Here is a 26033-nt window from a genome sequence, read left to right on the forward strand (position 1 = left end):
ATGGGTGTGTGGGTAGAGTGCGCGTGCACACCGGTTGATTGATTGGTGTGATGTAACCATGTTTTCGCACGTTGAAATTTCCTTTACCAATGAAAGAATGGACCCAGCAGCGGTTGTGGTGGGAGGGGAAACGCCCACATCCTAATACAGAGTTAGCCCTCCCTTCCCTTCAAGTTAGACGTCCAATCCTCGTCTACTTCTGAGGTTGTACAAGCAACTATTTAAAAGCGCTCCACAACTCAATCCCATCTATCATTACATTACCACACCGAGTCCGCACGTGCCGCGAGCGTACATCTGAGGATGTGCACTTTCTGAACTTGGTGAAGACGCGTCGCTTTTGCCATCGGAAACGCAGGGAAAGAAAGTATCCAAAAACATTCCAGAATGTCAGTTTTGAATCAGTTTACGGCAGCATGCTGGAGGAATCTTCAAGGCGACCGGTTGAATAAGCAGCTGGTTTGTGTTTTACGGGCCTTGCACAAGTCAGCTGCCAGCGAGGCTTTGGGGATCCCGGCGACTGGAGAGGAGAGCATGACGGATACACTCATCACACCCGCGGATGTCGGCGAGAAAACCACAGTCAAGAGCCTGAGGGAGATGCCCGGACCCAGCGCCCTGGCCAACCTGATCGAGTTCTTTTGGAGAGACGGTTTTAGCAGAATTCACGAAATTCAGGTAATTGTGGCAACGTCCAAGATTCGTTGATTTTCCAAGCCTCGGCGAGAGTGTGTATGTAGCCAGCGCCAGCCAAGTCTGCCACCTATGCGTAAAATAGCACAGACCGTTGCGTAAAAGCGCACTGGGAGTTTTGTCTCGTCAGTTTTCCGCAGAAGGCACGGACTTCCTAGTCGTGCAAGTCTAAAAAAAAATCTGACATTGTTCCTTTTTTTTCCAGATCAAACCAAAACAAATACTTTTATAAAATTCTTTTAGTCATTCTGTAGCCTTTAAAGACAAAAACTGAAATGTGTTATCGAGTGAGTCAATTAACGCAACTAATCAACACCTGAGCCAACTCTTGGTTATGAAGTTCACGTGTTGTCACCTTTTTAAACGTGCACAAACTAATGTGGCGGTCACTCTGGTGACACCTATTCTCTCACAACGCAGACCTTCGTGGACTTGCTGGCTTAAATTGTTTCTTCATCTGATGGCATAATTAGTTGAAATGACGCAAGCATGAATATTTACTTTGGCTCTTCTTTTTTCTGTTATGACATGTCAATCATATGATAAAATCACTTCTGGTTGTGACTAAACAAACTAGTTGTATTAAAGTTAGAAAAGAGACAGATGTAGCAGTCAAGTCCTTGTTGTTTCCCAGATGGAGCACAGGAAGAAGTACGGGAAGATCTTTAAATCCCGTTTTGGGCCCCAGCTGGTGGTCTCTGTTGCTGATAGAGACCTGGTGGCTCAGGTGCTGAGGGCCGAGGGTGTGGCTCCTCAGAGAGCTAACATGGAGTCCTGGAAGGAGTACAGAGACCTGAGAGGCCGTTCCACAGGCGTCCTCTCAGCGTGAGTCCATCTCAACCTTTGGTCAGGGGGGCACATAAGTTTGAGGGTTTCTTGAATAATCATTTTAGACTGTATGGAGCTCTGTACGTCCCTGACCACCTTCTACACTGTGTCATCTTCTGTATCCCCTTCAGGGAGGGAGATCATTGGCTAAACATGCGAAGTGTTCTCAGACAGCTCATCATGCGTCCACGTGATGTGGCGGTTTTCTCCAATGATGTCAACAAAGTGGTAGACGACCTGGTGAAGAGAGTTTGTCAGCTACGCACACAGGAAGCCGATGGAGCAACTGTCCTCAATGTGAATGACCTCTACTTCAAATACGCCATGGAAGGTTGGTACAGAGCCAACACAGGTCAGAGGTGATGCAGTTGAGGATAAGTGGGCTTGATGAGGTGGAGAGGATGTTACTGAGGACAGAGAAGCAGAATTCTTTATTCATCCCCAAGGGAAATTCTGTAAGGGGTGAGGGAGGAAGAGGTGACGACAGAAATATAAGAAAAAAAGATGAAGATCACTCGCATGACAAGGCTTGTCAAGTCCTGTCTCACAATTAAAAACTGCTCAAGTTCCAATGTGCTAAAATGCCAACCCTCTGATATTCTCGTCTTTTATTTCAGTCGCTCTTACATCAAGAAAAGAGGGGCTGATTAAGGATCTGAAAACTTTTGTCTCTGCAGGTGTGGCAGCCATTTTGTTCGAGTGCCGTTTAGGGTGTCTGGAAAAGGAGATTCCCCAGGAAACTCAACACTACATCAGCACTCTGCACCTGATGTTCAGTTCCTTAAAGACGACCATGTACGCCGGGGCCATCCCCAAGTGGCTCCGACCCATCATTCCAAAACCCTGGGAGGAATTCTGTTATTGCTGGGATGGCCTCTTCAAATTCAGTATGGCACTTCACTGCTCCTGTAAATGATACATTTTCTGATCAATCATGAGAAAAATATCATACTAGAATCAAGATTTACTTTATTGTCATTTAGATTAGACGAGTGCACAGCAGCAGGAGATTACGTTGCGTCTGGTTCATGAAATGAAGTATTAGAAGTACTGAAATACTAGATAAAGAATTAAACTATAAAACTTTATATTACAAATAGTAAAATAAAGGGGTAATTTTTTCTTGCAGTTTATAATAAAATATTCAAAGCAGTAGAGACTGCAGCAGAGACATTTGAGTAATGTAAAATAGTTTAGTTTTAGATGCTTTTGTACATAAGATAATGTCTTCACTGGCAGTTTTTTAAAAATAAATCTTAGCTGAAGATGATGAGTGTTGGCTAATTGTTGGTCGATAAATCGTCTGGCATCAATAGAAAGGAATGTTGATTTGCTTATAAATCTCTTCATCTGTACCATGGGACAGTGGGAGTATGGGGACCTTCTGTTACATAACCTGCTCTTTTCTCTCCCTTCCTTCCTTTCACTACCCTCCCTCGACTCCCCTTCCCTCCGTGCCTCTTCTCCGCCTCCATTCATCCCACCTTCTCTGTGTGTCTGATCCCAGGCATTATTCACATTGATAAGCGGTTCGCAGAGATCAAGGCCCAGCTTGAGCGGGGAGAGAAGGTGATGGGAGGACTGCTCACACACATGCTCATTACCAAGGAGATGAGCATTGAAGAAATCTACGCCAATGCAACCGAGATGTTACTGGCTGGGGTTGACACGGTGTGTGTGTGTGTGTGTGTGTGTGTGTGTTTTATTGCATAAGTGTTAAATGATGGTGCAGCCAAGGAGCACGGAGGTGTACTGAGGCAAAGGGTGGAGGGGTGTGCACTCGCACGTGTGTGTGTGTGTGTGTGTGTCTGAGTCAGTGTTAAGTTTCAAGGGTTGGGTTTCTGGCGCCACATCCGTGCTTGTGTAGCTGTGCCAGCGTCAGGTCAGTGCAGTGAATCGGGGGGTTACGCAGTATCCCACTGACAAAGTTGTTCTCACTCAGATTTAGTTTCTAATGATTTGTCTGTCTGTTAGATCCACACGGGGGGCTTTTGTCTTTTTTTTCGCCTCCAGACATCGGTGTTGTGTGTTTCACATTAGATGGCGAGTAATGAAAACTGCTGATGTCTTCAGCCTCAGGAGACAAATGTCCAGGCTGGAGTAGTTGGCGGCAGCTTAAATAAGACATGAGAGGCAGGAACATGACATGAGTCAGATTTGACGGGGCCCAGGAGTTACTTTTTGCACGAGTCATTAAACACCCACAAACCTCAGTTGTACAAGAAAGAAATTACACTTGTTTACACTCAATTATTCTAAATCAAACTTGAAATATTTTGGAAACAAAGTTCTGGTTCCTGCTAATGTCAGAATAGTTTTGCACATGTGCACATTTGCAGAGTTAGTGCCTAATTTGTTTGGGGTCCTGTCAGATTAATCAGAATTATGAGATTCGAGTGTTTTGTGCTGGGCTGGGGGCCATGGGACAAAAGGGTGTGTGGGTTTTTTTGAACTTGTTTCAACGGACATGTGCTGGTAGGGGGTGGACTTAGCTGAGCCTGTGGTGCGTTTGCCTTTATTCAGTACACACAAGAGCTGTCAAGACATGTTAGCCACAGCCAGAGTTATAGCATCGGCTGGGCAGAGGTGAGATGAGGGGGAGAATTGGGGGGGGGGGGGGGGGGGTCTAAGCCTTTTTGAGCTGTGTTTGGATGAGGCTTTGTCATATGATTCCTCTTTGGCTCCGCGTGAGGTGTTGCCAGCGTCTGTGCCAGCTGGGCTTGCTTTCGAGCAAGTTGGTTAAAAGGGGAGAGAGTGATGGCAGAGTGGAGGGAGAAACTGCAGCGTGGTAGACGGAGGGAGGATGGCTGCACATGTTGAAGGGTAACTAGTAGTTTAAAAATCTTTTGTTAGTCCATTGAGGAACACTGACCGCTGGGGTCTTTTCACTGTGATGTAAGGCTGCCCAGATCTCTCCATCATAATACACATGGCTGAGACAGTTTGGAGGCTAGATGGAAAGACAAAATGCCAGGACATAAAATGTAAGCAGGAAAATGATTACACACATTTTCATATCATTTGCTCATCTTTCCATGGAATTAAATGTCAACCTGTGAGTAAATTGTTTTTCACAACCAGTCTTCAAAAAGTTTTAGTGATATAATCTGTCATTTCGTCTCTTCCCTATTGCAACCTACTCATTCAAAGATCAGGGTGTGTCAGATGAGGAAATGGAAAATATGACACAAGGGAGTGTAGATGCACAAGGAAAACAGCAGCCAGATGAAAGATTTCTGAGATTGAGATAATTCTCTTATTAATGTAAACACCCCAAGTGAATGCTGGTAAGTGTTGTAATCCAGGTGGAGTTGATGAGAAGAGTGAGGGGAGCTGGTGTGTAGGATGAGTAGAAGGACTGAATGTAGCTGGTGGAGTGGACTTGAGTGTCTGCACATGGAATCAGCCCCCACTCTCTGTTTAAATCCTGTCCCTGTTACTCAACACTTGTGGCCCAACATATTAGAAACTCTATGAGCTCACATTGATGACAAACCTGTTGCAATATGTCAAGAAAACATCTCTGGGAACCTAGAAATCCAAATTCAAGTGTCTTTCTGCATTCTCCTAGACATCCTTCACCTTGTCGTGGGCTAGCTACCTGCTGGCACGACACCCGGACATACAGGAAAAAATCTATACAGAGGTGATGAGGACTCTGGGACCAAGAACGGTCGCCACCGCTGACGATGTCCCTCATCTCCCTCTCATCAGAGGCCTGGTCAAAGAGACTCTCAGGTGCATTTGTTACTTTTGTATTAAACCTTACTTTTGTGAATTAACTTTTAGTATTCTATATGTTTGTCGCTATGTATCCTGCTATTGCAGCTTTAAAACTATAACAGATGACTGTATAGTGCTTTTCAATAACTGTGTGTGTGTGTGTGTGTGTGTGTGTGTGTGTGTGTGTGTGCGCGCGTGCAATCTTCCCTGAGAGCAGGCTTTTTCCAGTTCTCCCAGGCAATGGACGGATTACCCAGGATGACTTGGTGGTGGGCGGATATTTCATCCCCAAAGGGGTAAGGCTGATACGGATGTAATAAATGGGAGTTCTCTACAGCATGCATGTGCAGAAGAAAAAGTATGAGTGTGAGAGCGAGCCAAAAACATTACAGTGGAGCCAGATGTAACATGATCCCGCATTACTCATGCATGTCTCTTGTACCAACACATGTACAATAGTCCAGCTGTTTCCATTAAAAAAAAAAAACCTTTTTTTTTTATTTTTTTAAACTGCATTAGACTCAATTGGCTCTGTGTCACTACTCCACTTCCTTGGATGAGGAGAACTTTGCTGATTCGTCAGACTTCCGACCAGACCGCTGGATACGGAAAGATTCCACAGATCGTGTCGACAACTTTGGCTCCATTCCTTTCGGCTACGGCATCAGGAGCTGTATTGGCAGGAGAGTAGCAGAATTAGAGATGCATCTCGCTCTAGCACGGGTGAGAAATAAATCCTGTTTTCTTCCAATAGATCTGCAAATACATGTGCAGAAGATGCTTTACTATTAAAATGTCTGTTTTGGTTCTTGCGCAGCTCATTCAAAGGTTCCAGATCAGCACGTCTCCTCTCACTGCTGATGTAAAGGCCAAAACCCATGGTCTGCTCTGCCCTGCTGCCCCAATCCACCTGCAGTTCATGGACAGAGAAAACTAGAAAAACTCCTCTTCAGAAGGTCTACTGTACTGTACATTTTTAATCACATTGACTTGTGATTTTTATTTTTTTTTAAATATACTGGTACACCTTCCAATGTTGAATTGTACATACTAAGCTGAGGTTTTACTCAGGCATCAAATGTGTATCACCTTCTCCTGGTTGGTATAGTGTAGCACATTTTTTTTTTATATATAACTATTATTATAATAATCAATAATAATGATACTGGACCAATAATGTAAAGCTATTCCTGTATGTATGTTATTTGTACTTGGAGAAAACTGTTGCAGGACTCCTGCCCTTCATCCTATTCAAAATAGTGAGTGGAAACTATGAGCAATATAATTATACTGTATAATTAGAGGCCTTTTTTTTTTTTAATAGTCATGTGAGCACACAACTGTTTCCTCCACAAGTTTGAGAAAGAATTTTACTTGGAATGTGGAATGGCAATGTGACTGTACTGGAAATGAGCTGTTTTGTCTGTATTTATATAATGAGCTTTATTTGATGATTGTATTATCTGTTTGTTTTTTTTCTGGTTACTTTTTCTAACTCCACTATTTTTTTTTTTTTTTCAGCCAGAGAAGAAAGTTTTAATCTATCAATAGAAGACATTAAATGTGTGTTTTTAATCTATATTCTGTTTCTTATGAAAACGTATGTAACTCTCAAATGTACTTACAAAGAAACGTAAAGAATATCTTATGATAATTGCTGTGCCGTCAAGAATTTTACGGGGAAATAAAATGTATATGTTTTCATTTAAAAGTAAATTGATTTAATTGTGTGAGATCTACTGAGCCATTACCAACTAAATTAACCAAAAATTGGATTATGAATTGTAAAGATTTTCACAGTATTTTGATAAACAGGAATTCAATATTCAATTTTCTTTTTAGGAATGCAAGTATTCTAAGATGGTCATGATTGTCTTGGACAGAAAGATAATGAATGTTAAAAGTCTGTTACTGAAGGAAGAGGCAAGTTGTTGAACGGTGTTATTTTGAAGGGTCACACTGGTTTGTTTGGAGGAACATGGAACCATTTGTATTAGTGTGGGTATCTGCTCGTTTGTGTTTCTGTACCACTTATTGTAGTTCCAGTAAAACTGGGAATAAAAAAACAAATGATTATTTAAAAAAATATATTTTTGCACTTTGTTCAGGATTACAAGTCAACAATATTAATATTTAACGATGGAAGGGCTGAAGGTATATTATGACCAGAGTATATACAGTAAATTGTGCAACTGAATAACTTCTACCATAATAGAGACATGAAGGAAACAAATGGCAGCAAAACAGAGGAAATATTTCCTCAGTACTTTAAAAATCATTGGCACTGATGAATTTATGTGATGAATAAACTAGCCCACTGACCTGAGTCTTTTGACAATCCCAGGGTTTCAAATCTACCCCTTTTTAAATTAAGGGCATATTTGAGGTGACTAATTATTTTGCTGCTACCACAAAAAAATAAAGTCAAAAATGTTTAACCAAGTTTGTTTTGATTAAAGGTGGTTGGAAACAGTTATGTTCATGTACCTGACACTGCTGTTTGACTGTAGTGCTTTTTAATCTAATTCCAAAATTCGATCATTTACATTTTTTTGATAAGACAATTCTCATATTAGCTATTGATACGTTGATACTTGACCACACTTCCATTCTGAAGAAGTTCACTTCGAAACGGGCTCTCGAACGTCTCGCGATATTTTACCAGCGAGAATACAAGCGGAAGTAAATAGTCGAACTGGCATGTTAGCTAGTGAGGGGCAGAAATCAAGTGACGAATTTATCGCGTGGTTGCGCATATATTTGCGAGTTAAATCAGTTTACAATCTACAGACGGATTGCAATAAACGCAACACATTTGGACTGCAATTCCATTACGAATATTTAACGAGTGTCGTGTTGCACGTTTGGGGCCTGGGAAAACATATGCTAACTTAGCCTACGTTACGGTTGCTAAGTTAAGCTAACGGCGCCTTTAGCACCCAAGCTAAACCCAAAGACCACTAAAGTGGCTGTTTTCGAATTCTTATGCTGGCTGTTTTTTTGAGGCGGATAAGTAACGGTGCCTCAGCTAGCCTCATCTCTGGCCTTGGTGGAAGGAAAGTTCGGCTGGATCTAAAATGATCATTGAAAACCTCGATGCCTTGAAAACATGGCTGTCTGAAACACTCGAGCCCATGTAAGTAATTACAGCATTGAACCGCTGTTCCACTCAAACCAAGCTAAAACTTGCAAATGCTAGGAAAAATCTGTTCCTAAACTAAATGTTGAGTGTTTTTCTTTTACCACAGCTGTGATGCTGACCCTTCTGCCCTCGCCAAGTATGTTGTTGCTCTGGTGAAGAAAGATAAATCTGAGAAGGAACTTAAAGCTTTGTGTATAGACCAGTTGGATGTATTTCTTCAGAAAGGTAATTTTCCTCTTTTGTAATTTATTTGATTTCTGATATGGAATACCTCCTGTTAATTTTAAAGATTGTGTTTTGAAATCCCCCCCCCCCCCCATTTTCCAGAGACCCAGCTATTTGTGGACAAGCTATTTGAAGCTATAAGCAACAAAAGCTACCTACCTCAGCCAGAGCAACTATCCACTCTGATCAAAGTTGAGAAAGATGAGCCGAAAAAAGATGAGGTAATCTGTTACTATTGTCAAAAATATTTGATTGGAATACCTTTAGCAGAAGGATCACTCTGGTGTTTTTAAACCTGGACCATAATTTTTCATCTTTCAGGGTCTAAATGATAGATTTCTCCAAAAATGATTGGAAATGGTTTAAGTGGCAACTGCCATATGGCTGCATAGGGCTGTTAGCTTTGTCAAATATGTTCATTTAAATGCCACAGAAAGGCTCAGATTGTTGTTAAATACCTGACAACATAGACAAAAGGATCCCTGCAGAGATAGGCACGTGTTTAACTTCTAACAGTTGTGAAACCTGCTGGAAGACGAGTTGTTGCAGAACTACAACAGTGTAAACGTGAGTGTTATCTAAAAGATTATTAAAGCAAATAATGATGAGTGTGTCTGGGACTACTGCCAGATAAATGGGAGATGAAACTGATGGAAGACAGGCTGAAGATAATGTTGTTAGTTAAGTAGTTGTTTTGACATTGCTTTTCAGCAGTTCAACGGGGGCAGCAGACAGTTACTTAAGAGGCTGATGGTATCTGCACAGTACCAACCTTGAAGAAACCTAGCAGTAAAGGTCTTTCTCTGTAGGGGTCCTTTTTAGATATTTTGACCTGTTTAAGTATACAGTATTGAGCAAATGTGGCTCAAGACTGAACTGATTGCATGACCTTTGTCACAAAAAACTACTACTATGGAAAATATTCACTTGACATTGAGCAAGAAGCAGCTTTACTGTCCTGGGAAAAACTATGCAATCTTAATTTCTTCTTTTTCAGTCAAATCGGGAAGAGGAGCGAGATAAGAAGTTCTCTCGGCGAGTGAGCCCTCCACAGTCAAGTTCCCGCTACAGCAGGGATGGAAGGTGTGTGCACTTGTTGTGCGCCTCATGTAGTACTTAACTTCTACCTTGGACCGTCTGTCATGTTATTTTTTTCTCCAAATTCTCAGGAGAGGCGATGACCGTAAGAGGGACGACCGCTCAAGGAAGAGAGATTATGACCGCAACCCACCAAGGAGGGACTCATACCGTGACCGCTACAACCGCAGGAGGGGACGCAGTCGCAGTTATAGCCGGAGCCGGAGCCGGAGTTGGAGCAAGGATCGCATTCGAGACCGTGACAGGGATAGGGACAGAGACAGGGACAGAGACCGAGATCGGAGCAGGAGTCGGTCACACAGCAGGACTCGTTCTAGAAGCAGAAGCAGAGGTAAGGACCAGAAAGTTGGAAATAAAATGACTTTAAACTGTCTGCACATGCTCAGAGGACAAACTTTGTTCAAGCACACAGTGACACTAAAATCCTGCCTCTGAAACATCACTCAGATTTGACATCTTGCATTGTGATCAAAGTCCAGTCTCTCTGCTTTTACTTGGTTCTTTGGTTTGTTTCCTGATGTGTCTGATTTTTGTATTCATAGTGTTTTTATATGAATGGCAGTTAACTGGAATATCCTACTAATATCCTACTAGTAGAATATCCTGCAGCAGTTCAGACAGCTGATCATGTGGAGAGAGCACAAGACAAATGATGACTGGATATTAAGTAATGGATCATCTAAAAGCGAAAATCATTAGAATAAAATGAAATTTGTAAACGTCTGTTTCTTACTTTTACCATTTAGTTATTTTACCATCGCATGTTACGCTCTCATGTGTCTTTTAGAGCGAGATTCTGGGAAGCTGAAGTACGATCACGATCGAGTGGACAGATCTGAGGGTGCTGATGGTTACACCCCAGCTGCTCTGGTGTCCACTGCAACCACGTCCCACTTCCCTGTGCCGACACTGAGCAGCACCATCACAGTCATCGCTCCCACACATCATCACAGCAACAACACCACAGAGAGCTGGTCAGACTTCCGCCCCGAGCACCCTGTGGATCGTGGCCCTTTATTCAGGGGACCACCTCCTCAACAGAGGAAACGATGCCGTGACTATGACGGTGAGGAAAGCTGATTTAATTGTCATGTTGAAGTTGTGTGGTTTGACACTTGGTGGAACTATGTGTAAATCACATTAAGGTTAAGATGTACAGACGCTTGGTTCTCCTAGTGATGTGTCTTGTTTGTTTTCCAGAGAAAGGCTTCTGCATGAGGGGAGACATGTGCCCTTTCGACCACGGAAGTGACCCGGTTGTAGTGGAGGATGTCAGTTTGCCCAATATGCTGCCCTTCCAACCTCCACCCATCCCTGGTGTGGATCCCACACCACCCCCAGGTCTACCACCCCCTCCACCGCTCATGAACCCCCCACCTGTGAATTTGGGGCCCCCTGTGCCACCACCAGGTGCTCTCCCACCAAGCCTTCCACCGGTCGCTGGTATATATTCAGAAATCTTTAGGATTTCATTTTTTTTTAATTGCTTTTTTAGAATACTTCTTTTTATACTTTGTGGTTTTGCTTTAATTTAATATGACAGGACAATTTTAACTCAGTTTTAATTGTTAATTTTTTTTCTCTCTCTAAAAATTAAATATTCTCAGTTCAGTGTGCAGGACGAGACGTGATGAAAAGGGATTGATGAGGTGTTGGTAACTGTACAGTGATTAGGAATGATTTGCTACGACAGGTTTAATGGAGAACGAGCAATGTTGATGAGCAAGTTGCTGTTCTGTCGGAGGTTTGGCCGGGTCAGGTCGTTACATCGTTCTTCATATCAGGTGGCTGGGTGGTGAATTAGTTTATCGTCTATGGGTAAAATATCAGCAGAATAGAGGGGAACTAGAGAGCTGCAGCCTGCTTACAGCTTAGTTTTGTGATGGTTGATGTCTGTCAGCCATCACAGCAGACAGTGGCGTCGTCTCCTGACCCAGTATTACTGCTGACTTGGCCAATATCTAGAACTAGAAGGTGACTTGGAGGGTGCACACCAACACCCGTGGAGTTGATCTGGATCAAGTTATAGTTCCTGGATCCTGAAGACTGTTCTAGGCTATTTGCATGGTATAAGTAATATATTTCTAGACGTATCAATCAAATGCATTGAATTCATGTAAAATGGTCAATGGAGAAGAATCCTTTTCGGTTCCTGGAAACTCTCTTGTTCATATTTTACTTCGGTGATCTATGCCCTATCTTTTTTTTTTAAATGAATTTAATCCAAAATAATCAGTTCACTATGGAAAATATTTATAGGATTTTTCATTTTATTTATTTTTTACAGATAATTATTCATAGTTTGCTAATCATTGTCTAATGTTGACTTTTCTCTTCCTCTCCCAGGGCCCCCTCCTCCCCTTCCTCCCCTACAACCAGCGGGCATGGATGCTCCTCCCAATTCCATCACGAGTTCAGTTCCCACCATTGTCACCTCTGGGATGCGCTCTTCCCTTCCCCAAGTCTCAGCACCACTCTTCACCTCTGGTAATATCTTTGAAGTTATACATCTAATGTATTAATCAGTGTTATAACAAGAGCGTGCAGTTCTGATGGTCAAGATGTCTTCTGTCCCTGCCCACCAGACACCTACGAATCAGATGTGTACAATCCTGAGGCCCCCAGCATCACCAGCTCCTCCAGGCCCATGTACCGCCACCGCGTCAATGCCCAGAGACCCAACCTGATTGGCCTGACGATGGGAGACATGGACCTACCACCCAGAGGTACGCTTGCAGTACCACCTCTACACATAGTACAGTTGCTTTTCCTCTGATATTACCATGACTAGAACTTTCGCAGTACTCAAACTATACTACTGTTTTTTTGTGCACATGAGCATGTAATACAGATGTTATTTGGGGTTAGATTTTCACAGTATACAGATATTAGAAAAGTACAGTAATACCCCGCTGGTAAAAACGACACTATTTAAAGTTTTATTAGTATGGGTATAATCCCTGTATTTATGAGGTACGTTAGTGTGCCGTAGCCTGTGTGTGTGCTGTGCTGCTCTGTTTCCCTCCAGGCAGAATGGGTGTGTTTCTCTCGCTCACTCACTCTCACAAGCTGCAGCAGCGACGCACAGAGACAGTGGCCATGTCCCACTTCTGGGATTAAGATCCGTCGTGATGTGATGTGATCTGCTGATTGTGTTCATGCTTGGCTTTAACATGCATCTCCACATGCGTCTCCTTTGATCGGTGTAATACACATGTACTTCTGTTTGCAATGTTTTTTTATCAGTGAATTTACCCACCTGGTCTGCTGTTTGTATTTATTACAAGTGGCTGTGCAAGCTGGTGCTTGCAAGTATGCAGATCAGTGACATCATGGATAAATGATCAACTTATACTTGATCACCACTGATAATTCAAGGGCCTTTGCATGTTCATCAACATTAGCTATGACTAGGAAGTTCTCATTACCTTCATTCAATGGCCTCTGTGAGGACTAATGATTCAGGGGTTTTCAACTATCAACATGAATTGCCAGACTTACAGTTTATAGCATTTTTTATTTTTATGCTCAGTGAAATCGTAGTTGATGTGATGTTCGTGTTAAACGTGTTCCTCTACAAGGACGAACCTTTTAAAAGGAACATTAGGGTTAAAGCTAACCGTGAAAGCGCTGCTTGGGCTGTGGTCTCCTCTCTAGTTCTGTGCTATAATGCTGGTGTTTGTCCCTCTATAGAGAAGATCCCAAATAACAATATGAGGATCGTTATGGAGTCCGACCCCAGGAAGAGACCTGCTGCTTTACACGACGGAGGCATTCCCCCCAAGAAACCTTGGTTTGACAAGTAAGAAACTTTCAGTGTAAATATAAAAATGGGAGTCCAACCAAAATGTACAGAGGAATGTTTCACCGCAGCCGTGTACATGATTTGTGTGTCTGTTCTCTGTTCAGGCCGAGCTTTAACAAACCCAACCACCAGGGCTACCACAAAAGAGCCCCATTCATCTCCCCGAACTCAAAACTGCTGGTTCGGCAAATTCCCCATGAACTCAACAACATCAGCAAACTCAATGAACATTTCAGCAAGTTTGGTACCATCGTCAATCTGCAGGTCAGTCCTTAAATGCTGCTGAAGTTTTGGAGGTCAGAGATGCGGGGGCTGAGAAGTCAACAACAGAGAACCTAGTTGGTATCGGGAGACTTGAAGGGACAAAATCCAGTTAGTGTTGCAGCACAGTAGATAAGGAATCTGGTGTCAGTGAACACTGAGATATGACTGTGATAAAAAAAAAACAAAACTGTTGCGTTTGTCATGTTACCACATTATAAATGTTAAAGAAATCTGTGACATCATTATTAGCTATTGTGTCCGTGAAGCAGGAAATACTTAAATGCTTTTGTTTTGAAATATACAACAAGAAGAGTTCATCAGTGAATTTCAAAGTGAGACATGGGTTTGGATCATTTGACAACCGGCTGACAAAGATGAGATTAAATTGCAAAGAATGCAGTTTGACTCCAATAAGGCAATCATCTATGCAGCGCGACCTGCACACGAGGATGCCAGTGTGACTCCTCTATTGTCTCAGTGTAACTGTTGCATTTTTCTCAATGTTGCTCTTTTTTGACAGGTGGCCTACCAGAATGACCCAGAGGGGGCGCTGATCCAGTTTGCCTCTCCAGATGAGGCCAAGCGGGCCATGCAGAGCACTGAGGCTGTTCTCAACAACCGCTTTATTAGGGTGCACTGGTTTCGTGAGAATGGAGGTGAAGGAGCGGGTCAGGGCCAGACTCACTCACAGCAGCAGCTGCAACCACAGCCTTCCATGGTATCACCTCTGACTTTGTATCATGAGTAGAAAATATTTGGTTGTGACTTCAGCAGTGTTACAACATGGTTTCTGGTCAACTGATCATTACAAGAAAGCTAGAAGTCACCGAGCCTCAGATCTCTTAACATTCACTCTGATCACTCAAACTGATTGACGTCTCCTTTGATACTCAGCAGCCCTCAGCGACATCTCTGAAGCAGTCGGTGAAAGACCGCCTTGGCCCCCTGCTCCCTGCGAACTCTGAGCCTTCTCAGGATTCCAGCATTGCCTCTCAGGTGTGTGTGGGTGATAAAGAGGATGATATTTCCTCCATAGGCTCGTCACATTCTGCATAATCTATGCATAACTTTTTTTGTTTCCTCATGGATGCAGAATCCTGCTAAAGTGTCAGTGAAGGACCGTTTGGGTTTCTCTGCCAAACCAGCAGCTCCTGTGGAGAAGGTACATGTGCACTCACACGAGTGTTACAACATTTAATTGCTGTAGTATTTCTGTCCCTGTTCCAGGTTAAATAAACGATTCTCTCATGGGATCACATTTCTCCTTTTCAGGTGTTTTCAACCTCCATGGGCCTCACAAAGACTGTATACAATCCTGCAGCTCTCAAAGCTGTCCAGAAAACCACAGAAGAAGCCCTGAAGAAGAAACAGGTGAGAGCACAAACCCAAGCATGTGAACTCGGGAGGGTTTCTGAAAATTGGCCACGTGTTAAATCTGCCAACCGGATGATGAAATAAGCTGCAAGCAATTAACTTAGGGTTGTAACATCAGAGCAGCAGGCAGTATTTGATTGTTTCTCCATAATTCATTTCCCAGGAAGCCCTAAGACTACAGCAGGATGTAAGGAAGAAGAAACAGGAAATACTGGAGAAACACATTGAAGCACAGAAGGTGAGACGCCCCTGAATATAGACTGAAGGTTTGATCACCTGTCTGATAGAGATTTAAAAAGACAGTGCACCAGTGGCCTGACTGTTAACCCAGGGGATTTGTGCCATATTTGTTTTTCATAAAAGCATGGAATTTACTGCAGTTGTGGGATGATCTCTGCTAGGGCTGGTTTGAAGGCTGTGTGACTCCCTGACTTATTTATTATTTTTATGAACCTCAAAACTGCTGTGCTCTTTACTTTCAAACACATTGTGGCTTTGTGCATGAAGTTCTCCGCTGAAGGAATAAAATCCATCTGTTGTGATTCTCTAAACCTCTTCCCTCAACTTCTTCAGCTCCTGATCTCCAAGCTTGAGAAGAACAAAACGATCAAAGCTGAGGATAAAGCCAAGATCATGGAAACACTGGGTACTTTAACTAAAAGCATCACCAAACTACAAGAGGAGATCAAAGGCATCTCAGGCAGCAGCACCCCACTCCGCACCGCCAAGAGCAAGGCCCAGGTAATACCCTGTCCTCAGAGCTCGCACAGGAAACACGCTGTTGTTTCCAGCTGATTCGAGGTTGCCTTTCAAGTGTTTTGTGATAGACTCAGTATCACTTTGTGTTGATGTCACTGTTACATAACATCTTGTGAAAAGGAATCAAGCATTTGAAGCAGTTGCATGAATTTATTTACCAAACTATTAACTTTTTTTTCTCCTGTCAGGCTCAGAAGGAGCTGCTGGATGCAGAGCTGGACCTGTACAAGAAGTCTCAGGCCGGGGAGGACACTGCTCTGTTGAAGATCAAGTACACTCAGCTGCAGATTGAGGTATTCAGTGGCTCAGATGAAAGAAAAGGGCTCCTCATGCTTGAGACCAGTTGCTGTGTTGGTTATGCATCAGCCACTTGGGGGCACTCACGCTCTTATATCTATGAATGATACTGTCCAGTTTGTCTCAACCATTCTATTTTTTCATGTATGTGTGTGTGTGTATGTGTATGCACATGTGTATATATACGTTAATATGTATATGCATATATATTTATATAAGTATGTATGTTTTTCTATTTATGTGTATACATGTATGTGTGCTTTAAATTTTGACCAAGTGTAATCAGATATCTGTGCTCCTTTTTATTTTCTCTGTATTTGCTTTGCTTCTGTCCAGGCAGCTAAAAGGGGACTCCTATCACCTGGACGAGGCCGTGGGGCCCCTGTTCGAGGCCGTGGTGCTCCCAGGGCCAGGGGACGCGGTACTAGAGGGCGAGGAAGAGGCGTTCCACTGCATGCAGTCGTGGACCATCGACCACGAGCGCTGGAGATATCTGGTTTCACTGAATCAGAGAGAGTGGACTTGCTCCCACACTTTGCTGTAAGTCATTTTGTAACTGTAGCATTTGGAAGAATAGATTTGATCTGAATGAGCGTTTGATAGTTTTTGATGTCTTAGATGATGTTTTTATCCGATGGCATTAACCCCCATAAATAGAACTGTTGAAAAATGAACATTGCCGTGTTGGTAACTTATGACATGAATATAATGTAGAATGGTCCCATTGTGTTGGAATTGTGTGGCTGCGAGTATTCAGACTTTTACTTTACGTTCACGTTATTCACAACTATAAAAGCAGAAGAATAACTACAACCAGCAACAGTAAAGACTGAAAACATGTATTGGCAGCTCCTCTTCACACACACTAAGGGGGACAGTTCTCCAGGGCAGCACTGCTGTTGAATTCTGGGCACCTTAAAACAGAGATTATCACCCAGGATTCGTAACGTGGTAGCTCACTAGGTTACTGGCAGCTACTAATGCAAATTAAGATTCCTGTCGGTAATTACAAAGATTTAATTTTTGTTTGTGAAGTGACAAAAAAAAAAATAGAAAAAAATGTGTTCCCATTTTGAAGCAATTTGGAGAAATAGAAGATTGCCAGATCGCTGAAAGCAACCTATCTGCAGTCATCACTTACCGGACAAGAGCAGAGGCGGAGCAGGTGAGTCACTTAATCAAGTGGGGGGGGGGGGGGTGTTCTGTTTTGTACTGTAATACAGGAGACCCCACAAGCTGTTTGTCACGATTCTGGACATGTTTTACTACGTGTCTAAACTTGTTTTCACCCTCTACTCATTGTATTGTGTCCAACCGTAGGCGGCTCTTCATGGAGTGAAGTTGAACAACCAGAGTTTACACCTGGCTTGGCATAAGCCTGTCAAAACTCTCAGTACTGCTGATGCTGATGAGGCTGAACCAGAGGAGGATGAGGTTTGTGGGCATTTCCTGATACAGAAGCAATTTTTGGTCGGTAGATCCGGTTCTGATTAGCTGCGATCGGGGTCTGGTAGGTCTGTCTACTTTAGGAGTATTGAGGAGATATTCTCATCACTAGGTGTCTCAACCTCACAAAGATCCTCCAGAATGCAGAAAGAGCCAGCCGTGTATATTTAGCTTGAAGCCAATGGAGACTGATGGCTAACAACAAAACCATCAAAAATAGCCAGTGTAGATGTTTTGCACCCGAGGTGTTGCCTTGATAACATCGTGAGTCTTGGTTGGATGTTTTACCATCATCATGTGATCATCAACTACGAATGGCAAAGATGCCTTCAAGTTCTATTCAGTAATCACCTCCCGCTACGAGCAGTCGCAGAGCTCTTCCAAATATTTGGATAATGTAAAAGTGAAGTACCTCCCTACCCTGTACTAGTTTTTACTGGAATCGAAGACTCATGAGAAAACACCCAGTGGGACTCAAACAAGATGGCTGATGTTGAGTCAAGAAAGATGAGATAACACCTCAGACCCGGCAAAGGAACTCTGAACCAGTCCAAGCCAAGATGAGAGCAGAAGCCCCAGGACTCGTCAACAACAAGGAGGAAAAAGGAGTTGTGCTGGAAGAGAGAGAGAGAGACAAGTTATCATGAAAGAGCCATAAAAAGCCTTAACAATATAACTGAAGATCACCGAGCCTCAGAGCGGTATCAACACTACTCCCAGCATTCCTGAACACCAGGAGGCAGCACCTACAGTCACACATTTCACAGAGATCATGGAGCCTCCAAGTTGAGAAGTAGCAAAGAAATCCAAAAGTGCATGTTTGCATCTATGCTGATATGCTAAAAAAAAAAAAAAAAGACCTTTGACCCTCAACACAGACTGCCACATTCAGGAACATCTGAATAGGCGAAATTATAGACATTATTAGATCAAGGACCTAATTGTCAAGATCTCCCATAATAGGAAATGTGATGGCTGGCTGGATCCTAGAAGTGCAGATGTTGCTGGGTTAGAATATTTGCTCCTGGAATCGCCGTCATCATAGAGTTGTGCATTGAGTAGAATGGTCCCTTTTGGGTGGTGTGGTTAACGTCAGAGGTCATTGAGCAGCGTTCAAAACTCTGTAGAAGGTCCAACAGCTGCATGGGTCCCTCAGAGTCTCACTGTCAGGGAACATTGATGAAATCTCACCGCAGTGTCATCCGTATCTGAGGAGACTCCATTCTCATGAAGGTTGTCATGGAGCGGACGATGTGGAAAACAGCTGACGTACCTTGATGCATCCAGCTCAAGCGATGCTCATCAATACCATCACTCGCATGCACGCGTTACTGTCACATCTCTGAACCACTAGAAGCCACTGAGGCTTTAGTCAAGCTGGGACGTCCCAGTCAGGGCAGTCAACGGTATCGAGTGCAGCACCTCCACAAGACTCAGGGGGAAAGTCACCCACTGGCTCAGATCCAAGATCAAGAAACAGAAATAAAAATGTATGCGTACTCACAATGTAAAAAGGGTGAATTTTTAATATTTTTTGACTAAGTGGATTTACCCTGGTTAAAAACCACTCATGCAGGTGGGTATGCACAGTCAGAAGGGGGTGCAAGTTTACCATATCAAAGAGAAACCTTAATGTGTTGCACTTAGAAAACATAAGATGGAGCCATTACACACAACAGAATACGGCATCCTCACTTGACCCTTGCACAGCAGGATTAGTCTCTGAATATACTGCAAAAGTGTCCATTGCTGACGCTACAATTTGTCCTGTATTTTTCAACCAGTACCCGGAAGAGTCTCTGAGCGATGACGCGTTGCTGCAGGACGATGATGAGGAAGAAGATGACAACGAGCCTCGCCCCTGGCGCAGATGAAGATCAGTGCGATGCTCCTCCCTGGAGCAGGAAGATGACCAGATGTCCTAACAGTTTTACAAGATTTCAAAGCCCGTTTATAAATCCTACAAGATGCATTTCACCTTGTTTCGATTTCTTTTCATCTCTCACAAATGTGTAATTTGCAGAACCATGTGAAAGTTTGATTCTTTTTAATGTGTACCAGATGCAACAATGTTTTTCTTAATGCTCTTAATGTAGAAATGTATTTTCTTTGTTTTGTTTTTTTGTTGGTTTTTTTTTTGCTTCTCAGAACACAAATAGTTTTGTCTGGACATGTGACAGCTTTTTTTTTTTGAAGTTTTGGTTGACGAAAACAAACCCTGTGTTGTAATTTAACTGAATGGCAGACTAGATTTTGCAGACCTGCTTTAGGTTGACTGGTTACATGCTCATGTAAATATTTTATGTCTGAGTTTAAATGATTTGTACGAAAGCTTGGCTTCTCAGTTCTTGGCTTTATTTTGAATTGTATAAAAAATAAAGAATTGAAATGGTCTGGAAACAAACTGCCCCTCCAAAAAAAAAAAAAAATCAAAGGGATAAAAGAATGAAAATGTGGCAGTAAAAAAAAAACCCCAACAGTTCTTTTGAAGGAACTGAAAAAGACCATTTCAAAAAAACAAAAAAAAACCTTCCTATTCACCCAAAGAGCAAATATCCTAAACAATCCTTCATCCACCAACCCGGTCCTGGCCTGGTAAGGTAACTTGTGAACCCGCACGCTCAGGTAGGGACACTACATCAAATGATACAGCCTTTTGGAAGAGATTCTTTGTGTCCTACAGCATCACTTATTTGTGTGAGTTGACCTCAAATACTCACTTTGCAAAGAGTAACGTGATTGTTTTCTGTTTTTTTGCAGGTGTGTGTCAGCGGAATCTACCTGAGGCCTCAATGTGCAGCATTTTAATATTTAATCTTTTACTGTGTTTGTAAATCAATGTGTGTCAAAAAGTCAATTAAATTGAAATCGATTGAAATATTTGTTGTTCTTGACGATTGAGGGTCTGATGCGAGTGTTTTACCCTGGGCTTTGACGGCATTGAGGGGTTTCATGAAGCCTCCACATTAGACGACCATCTCTTCCATTCTTATTAATGCAACTCAACAACAAATCTAGTCAACATTTCTTCACACGGTCACTCGAGGATGAACTGGAAAGGTTTTTGAGGGTGAAAGGTCACTGACAAGTACGCAATGCAGATGCATAATCCTGTGATTTGTATTTCTATGTTTGTTTGTACCTTTTTTTTATGTGACAGTTGAAACAAGAACTTTCCACTCCTAAGAGGAGAACCACACTGTCTGAATGACATTTATTAAAGGACTACTGGAAAAATAAATACAGACATTTGTCCTGTTGGAAGACGCTGGATTTTCTTACTTAACATAAAGAACAGTAGAGAAAAGGTTTTCGGATCATGAAACATTTACAGAATTGTTAAAATTCACAGTTTGTACAAATTTTGTAACCTTAAGGAATTTTTCAAAATAATTTCCTGCTCCATAATGTAATGCTGTTGATTCTTCAACATGCTCACAGTGGATCCCTGATAGTTGTCACTGAACAACTGTGTGGTGTAGTTGTATCTGCTTTGCAACCAGCTCATTTCAAGCTACTGATATTTTACAGTCAGAATTGTGGTTATATTTCATTTGAAAGTTTGCATGGGAATTAAATCTTGAGCCCCTGAAATAAAATCCCATTCAGAGTTTAAAATGAAATAAAAGTATGTAGCATTCTGTTAATGTTTCTCTTTGAAAATATTTTACAGTTCATAGATAAATGAATAGGCGAAGGCGAGATAAATAGACGAACACTCTTCATCCCTGCTAGCCTGCTAAATTGAACTATCTAGCTAAAATCAGGAGAAACTACAAACACATTTTAGTTTAATATATGCTACTTAAACACCATTGACCAATTTTGCCTGGTAATATTGCCAAAATTGCTGCTGTGTGCAAGATAATCATTGTGCATGTGATGGAAGAATACTGGATTTATACCGTTTGTATAAATTAGTCCAAAATGTCCTGTTCATTCTAATTAATTTCATATACTCCTGCTATTTACCATAAATCCCCATGGAAACCCATCCATCCATCCATCCATCCATCCATTTTCTCCCTCTTAACCTGTTAAGGGTCGTGGGGGGGTGGAGCCTATCCCAGCAGCCTTCAGGTGAGAGGCGGGGTTCACCCTGGACAGGTCACCAGTCCATCACAGGACCAACACATAGAGACAGACAACCATTCACACTCACAGTCACACCTACGGTCAATTTAGAGTATCAATCAGCCTCGTCCCCTCTTGATGTCTTTGGACTGTGGGAGGAAGCTGGAGTACCAGAGAGAACCCACACAGGAACAGGGAGAACATGGAGACTCACACAGAAAGATCCTGTGATGGAGCTGGGACTGGAACCTGGAACCTTCTAGCGGTGAGGCAGCACTGCACCTCCCCCAGCCCTCCCCCATGGAAACCAACTCTTGAGCTTAACTTTCCATGGGAAAAGTATGGAAAGTTTTCACACATTTCCTGGAAACTTTCCTCCCCTTTGTAACATGACTTTATCTGTCCAGACTTAAAACACATTTGCAACACTCAAGACCCCAAACAGAGGAAGATGGAGTCACATGACAAGTCAACATATCTTCACTTATATTTGAGAAACACACAGAAACACAACCACACAGCAAACAAAACTCTTTGCTTACTTCAAACCAAGAGATAATTTAGGGTGTATTTAGGTGCAGGCAAACGGGACCCCTGCTTTGCGTGAGGGGCCACTCTGCACCTGCTGAGGGGCTCCACAGCGCAGCTCCCACAATCCCTCAGCCTGGAATGAGAGGACAGATAACCCAATCAGTGAGGAGCAGTTCAAGTGTTGCAGGGCCTCCTCTGGTGCCTGTCAGGCTCACAGAGATAATTGTGAGGAATCAGATTTGCTTTTCTACAATATTTGCTTTGTATCTTTGAAGCATATTACCTCCCTGCACTGCCATCAAAAATACCCCCCCCCCCCCCCATCCCTATGTGTCTCAGTGTTAAAGCCTCCCCCCCACCATCTCATTTACCTACTGTGGTGGCACCACACACCAGAGGGAGCGGTAGGAGGGTGGAGGGTCACTGTGGCGGGATGTGATGTTTGTGTGGGCTGAAGTTAGCTGCTCTGTGTGAGCTCAGGAAATATGAGCTAACACGTTTACAGCATCGGCGTTATCTGTTTTAGACGTCTGTCTGTCAAAGAGACGAATGGCATGGTACTTTTACCGGAATTCAACAATTTTATTTTTTTGCTTTTGTTTGAAATTGAATGCATGTCTCCCAGAAAGAAAAGATTCTCGTCTTCAAACTTTTATTTTGCTGAAAATGATAGCAGTTTCTTATGAAGCCCCTTGGGGGTGGGGGTGGGGGGGCTGGAGAAGTCGGTCATATAGATGCGCAACAACTAACGCACAACATTATTTTCATGTATTTATTCAGCTTCATTTGAATATTATTTCAAAAACAACAAGCCATTTAATACCAATTACAACTGAACCGATTTGGTCGAATCACGCTTGTAAAATCCATCCGCACGTCATCCGTGCTTCAGCAGATCTTTGGTCACTAACGGTGTATCACTCAGCCCTTTAAGGTGAAGGGTAAGCGAGGTGTGTTGGTGACCCCTCCTCCCACCCTGCTCCTTGCCCCTGTTGCAGCGATGCCAGCTCTCTGTAAAGCCATTAATATTTGATGTGATCATGGGCCTCCATAAGCAAATTTCAGTCCCCAGCAAGTTGAGCCAAAGCATGATTAATTTAGTGTTTATACCCCGACAACCCTTTAAACAACACACGGGCCCCTGGCCACAAAGCGAAGCGCAGTTTGAGACAAAAGTAGCAGTCCCCTAAATCATAATCAGCACACTCATTCAGTATCATTTGAGTTTGGGGACGTTTTTTTTCTGTAACAGCAGCCGGTGTGGATGCTCTGTAGTAAGGCTTCACCTGTGTTACGTAAAGGAATCTTTTATTATCAGTCTGCTGAGAGGCCTAATAACGCCCTCCCTCCTCCTCAGTTTGTCTGTTTTGTGGACTTGTTGACAGGAAATACTGCTGTGTTAGACTCAGCGAAGGCTTTTCACCCCCTGATGGACCACGGACCCTCACTAACCCTGCCAGCAGGGGAATGTCATCAATAAATCACGACACCGCTGCCCCCCAAACCTGCAGATCACAATAAATCTGCTTCCTCTAATCGAGTTACAGCTTGAAATATGCCGCGGATGCTTGGAGCCGCAACTCAGACCATTTATGTTGTTCATACGTGTGATTCTTGTTTAGTTTTTCATTTTTGGCAGCGTTTTCCTCATTTGTACGCATGGTGTGTATTACATTTGGATGTTTTCTCTTTCAATAAGAGCCCATATTGCATTGAGAAATTATTTATGCATAAAAGTCTAATTTGTTTACAGGATCCAGCATTGAGTTGAAGGAAATATTTCCCCCAAGATACGCAAACTACTCTCTGCTCTTGTTGAGACAGAGGGGTGTCCAGAGTGGCACCGGCTACCCCTCATATCTTGGGCCACTTTTGATCAAGTTGGGCTGGAAAAAGTAGCATGGATGGGTTTATATTGGCCTTACTGTTGATTAAATGGCTTTTAGGTCATATACACTTCAGGGTGGGGGTGTGTGTTAAACCTAATTTGGGCTGTGAATGAGCCGTTACAGGCCCAGCACACCTCTGAAGTAGCTATCTGACTCAGTCTAGTTCTACCAGGACACCTGACCACAGCGCTGGTAGAGGGGAACAGAGGAAGCTGCTCGTGGCTCCAGACGATGAATTTTATTGTGATCTCTCAAATGAAAACGAAGGCTCTCTCCTTTACCACATTACAATGAGTGTGTTATGGCTGTGTGTGACTGAAAATGTGATTAGAGCGTACGCTAACGTGATCACTGTACAGCTCAACTTCATTAAAGACCACGTGGACGCGCCAGGCCCCGGCCTCACTCTCTTGCCTGTCATTGATCGCTGCAGTGATTTGCTGCGTGTAATCCAATGCTCTGTGACAGCTTGTAACTGAGGTTAAAGATGGCAATTTAATTATGTGTCAGAGGTCACATTAAAGTCTGACCTCTTGACCCCTCAGCACAAGACCCTCTGATTAGTGACAACCTTGTGTTGTTGTTGGAACATAGAGAACAGGTCTGATCTTAGAGAGAAGGAGAGCAGATCCTTAAATGTGTTGAGATATTTCTCACTGAAGCGTCCCGTCCTGGAGGAGTTCAGCCATCATCTTCATTTATTAACATGTTTCAATAAGCAGAGAATGACACAAAACACCAGCGCATTAGTCATTATTTTCCTTAAATATACTGATTGAATACCACAAAGCCTTCCATGGGCAGTTGCTACTCTGTAACAGATGTTGAAGCAGCTTCAATAACCCTATATTAATTATTGAACACAGATGAAACAGTCATAAGCTACCATGTAGATTCTAATGTTATTTCTCAGTTGAAGCATAAAGACGTTTCAGGAGGTGAAGCGTGGTTATCTCTTATAAACCTGTAACATCAAACTTGTGACTTTACAACCTTTATTATGTCCTTCCTACTGGAGTCAAACTGACATCAGATGATATCAACTGGTTTCGGAGAAACCGTCTACAGACTAGATTTTCAAAGAGAAACATAGATTTATGTTTTTTCCTTTTTTTGCTTCAGCCTTTATGTAATAACGTCAGCTCAGGTGGTTACATTTGTCGGCTAAATGAGAACCATCAGGGATGGTGCTCAGGAATTTTAAAGGAACCAAAGTCATTTATCACTTTTTATTCTTCAGATAAAATTAACGTTGCTCTTATGGTTTATGATTCTGTGAAGGACAACAAGGTACGTGTGTTGTGTTATTCGGCCCCTGGGAGCACACGCCGTTTCTATAGCGAGCCACGTATGCAAATGATGGGGCAATTGTAGATATACAAATATGTACCCACGGTCCACGCGGCCTAATGGCCCGCCTCCCTCTGGTGAGCTCAATGGCTCATTTAGATATCTGCGTGCTTTATTGTGTGAATAAGTCACGCCTGGCTTGTTATGAGCCTCTAGGTTCCTGTTTCTGCTGTGTAGCTGAGATGTGTGGCGCTCAATTAGGCTGCCTGGCTGGCAGAGTTAACCCTTCGTATCACAGAGGCGGCCCCCACCCTCCACATCCATGCTGGGTTGGTAGAGTACAGAGTAGGTTCCAGGCAGGGATCAAAAGATCAATCCTAATACACAGCTACCTAGCTGACCCCTCAGATGTAATAAAGGCGCCATCTCTCACCCCCGGGGCCGATTCAGAGCCTCCCACCCCATGAACAAACCTGCTATCTTTAAATTAGCTGACTTGCTTGCCCTGCAGGTAATTGCATTAGTTTATCAATGTTCAACACAATTTATTACTCACAGCGGTCGGCTCCTGGTGTTAATGTCCACTGTGAGGAAG

The 26033-nt window shown here is 42.8% G+C and overlaps 2 protein-coding genes and 1 long non-coding RNA gene across 4 annotated transcripts; 2 read left to right on the forward strand and 1 right to left on the reverse strand.

The window, feature by feature from the left end:
* Nucleotides 1-204: 204 nt before the first annotated feature.
* On the forward strand, nucleotides 205-7311 carry cyp27c1 (cytochrome P450, family 27, subfamily C, polypeptide 1). Its single transcript, XM_086180701.1, has 9 exons — nucleotides 205-678; nucleotides 1328-1518; nucleotides 1653-1852; nucleotides 2199-2408; nucleotides 3029-3192; nucleotides 5093-5259; nucleotides 5462-5540; nucleotides 5764-5967; nucleotides 6062-7311. The coding sequence occupies exons 1-9, from the start codon at nucleotides 388-390 to the stop codon at nucleotides 6179-6181; spliced, it is 1626 nt and encodes a 541-aa protein (XP_086036827.1). The 5' UTR covers nucleotides 205-387; the 3' UTR covers nucleotides 6182-7311.
* On the reverse strand, nucleotides 5684-8583 carry LOC147269183 (uncharacterized). Its single transcript, XR_015109491.1, has 3 exons — nucleotides 8488-8583; nucleotides 6031-6154; nucleotides 5684-5915 (listed from the first exon to the last, which is right to left on the reverse strand). It is a non-coding gene; the product is annotated as an uncharacterized LOC147269183 (long non-coding RNA).
* rbm26 (RNA binding motif protein 26) lies at nucleotides 7899-20186 on the forward strand. 2 transcript variants are annotated; one of them, XM_086180692.1, is made up of 22 exons: nucleotides 7899-8380; nucleotides 8493-8611; nucleotides 8714-8832; nucleotides 9609-9694; nucleotides 9781-10040; nucleotides 10497-10775; nucleotides 10910-11152; nucleotides 12056-12196; nucleotides 12295-12435; nucleotides 13403-13511; nucleotides 13619-13778; nucleotides 14299-14496; nucleotides 14676-14774; nucleotides 14872-14940; nucleotides 15051-15149; nucleotides 15316-15390; nucleotides 15726-15893; nucleotides 16100-16204; nucleotides 16545-16748; nucleotides 17287-17373; nucleotides 17529-17642; nucleotides 19439-20186. In XM_086180692.1, exons 1-22 carry the CDS (start codon nucleotides 8322-8324, stop codon nucleotides 19526-19528), a joined length of 3024 nt encoding a protein of 1007 aa, XP_086036818.1. In that variant the 5' UTR covers nucleotides 7899-8321; the 3' UTR covers nucleotides 19529-20186. The 2 variants fall into 2 exon arrangements, with proteins under 2 accessions (XP_086036818.1, XP_086036809.1); XM_086180683.1 differs by having other exon boundaries at nucleotides 7900-8380; nucleotides 14673-14774.
* The last annotated feature ends 5847 nt before the right edge of the window (nucleotides 20187-26033 follow it).

This window comes from Aulostomus chinensis, chromosome 2 (assembly GCF_037954235.1).
Source record: "Aulostomus chinensis isolate RoL2024-O1b breed Wild chromosome 2, RoL_Achi_v1.0, whole genome shotgun sequence".
Taxonomy (NCBI): Eukaryota; Metazoa; Chordata; class Actinopteri; order Syngnathiformes; family Aulostomidae; genus Aulostomus; species Aulostomus chinensis.

What these genes read in the sequence shown, in the direction of transcription:
- cyp27c1 (XM_086180701.1), top strand. Translation starts at nt 388, where the DNA reads ATGTCAGTTTTGAATCAGTTTACGGCAGCATGCTGGAGGAATCTTCAA. An exon ending in TCCACAGGCGTCCTCTCAGC is followed by an intron (nt 1,519 to 1,652) that starts GTGAGTCCATCT and finishes TATCCCCTTCAG; the next exon opens with GGAGGGAGATCATTGGCTAA. An exon ending in CTTCAAATACGCCATGGAAG is followed by an intron (nt 1,853 to 2,198) that starts GTTGGTACAGAG and finishes TTGTCTCTGCAG; the next exon opens with GTGTGGCAGCCATTTTGTTC.
- rbm26 (XM_086180683.1), top strand. Translation starts at nt 8,322, where the DNA reads ATGATCATTGAAAACCTCGATGCCTTGAAAACATGGCTGTCTGAAACA. An exon ending in AAGCCTTCCACCGGTCGCTG is followed by an intron (nt 11,153 to 12,055) that starts GTATATATTCAG and finishes TTCCTCTCCCAG; the next exon opens with GGCCCCCTCCTCCCCTTCCT. An exon ending in AGCACCACTCTTCACCTCTG is followed by an intron (nt 12,197 to 12,294) that starts GTAATATCTTTG and finishes CCTGCCCACCAG; the next exon opens with ACACCTACGAATCAGATGTG.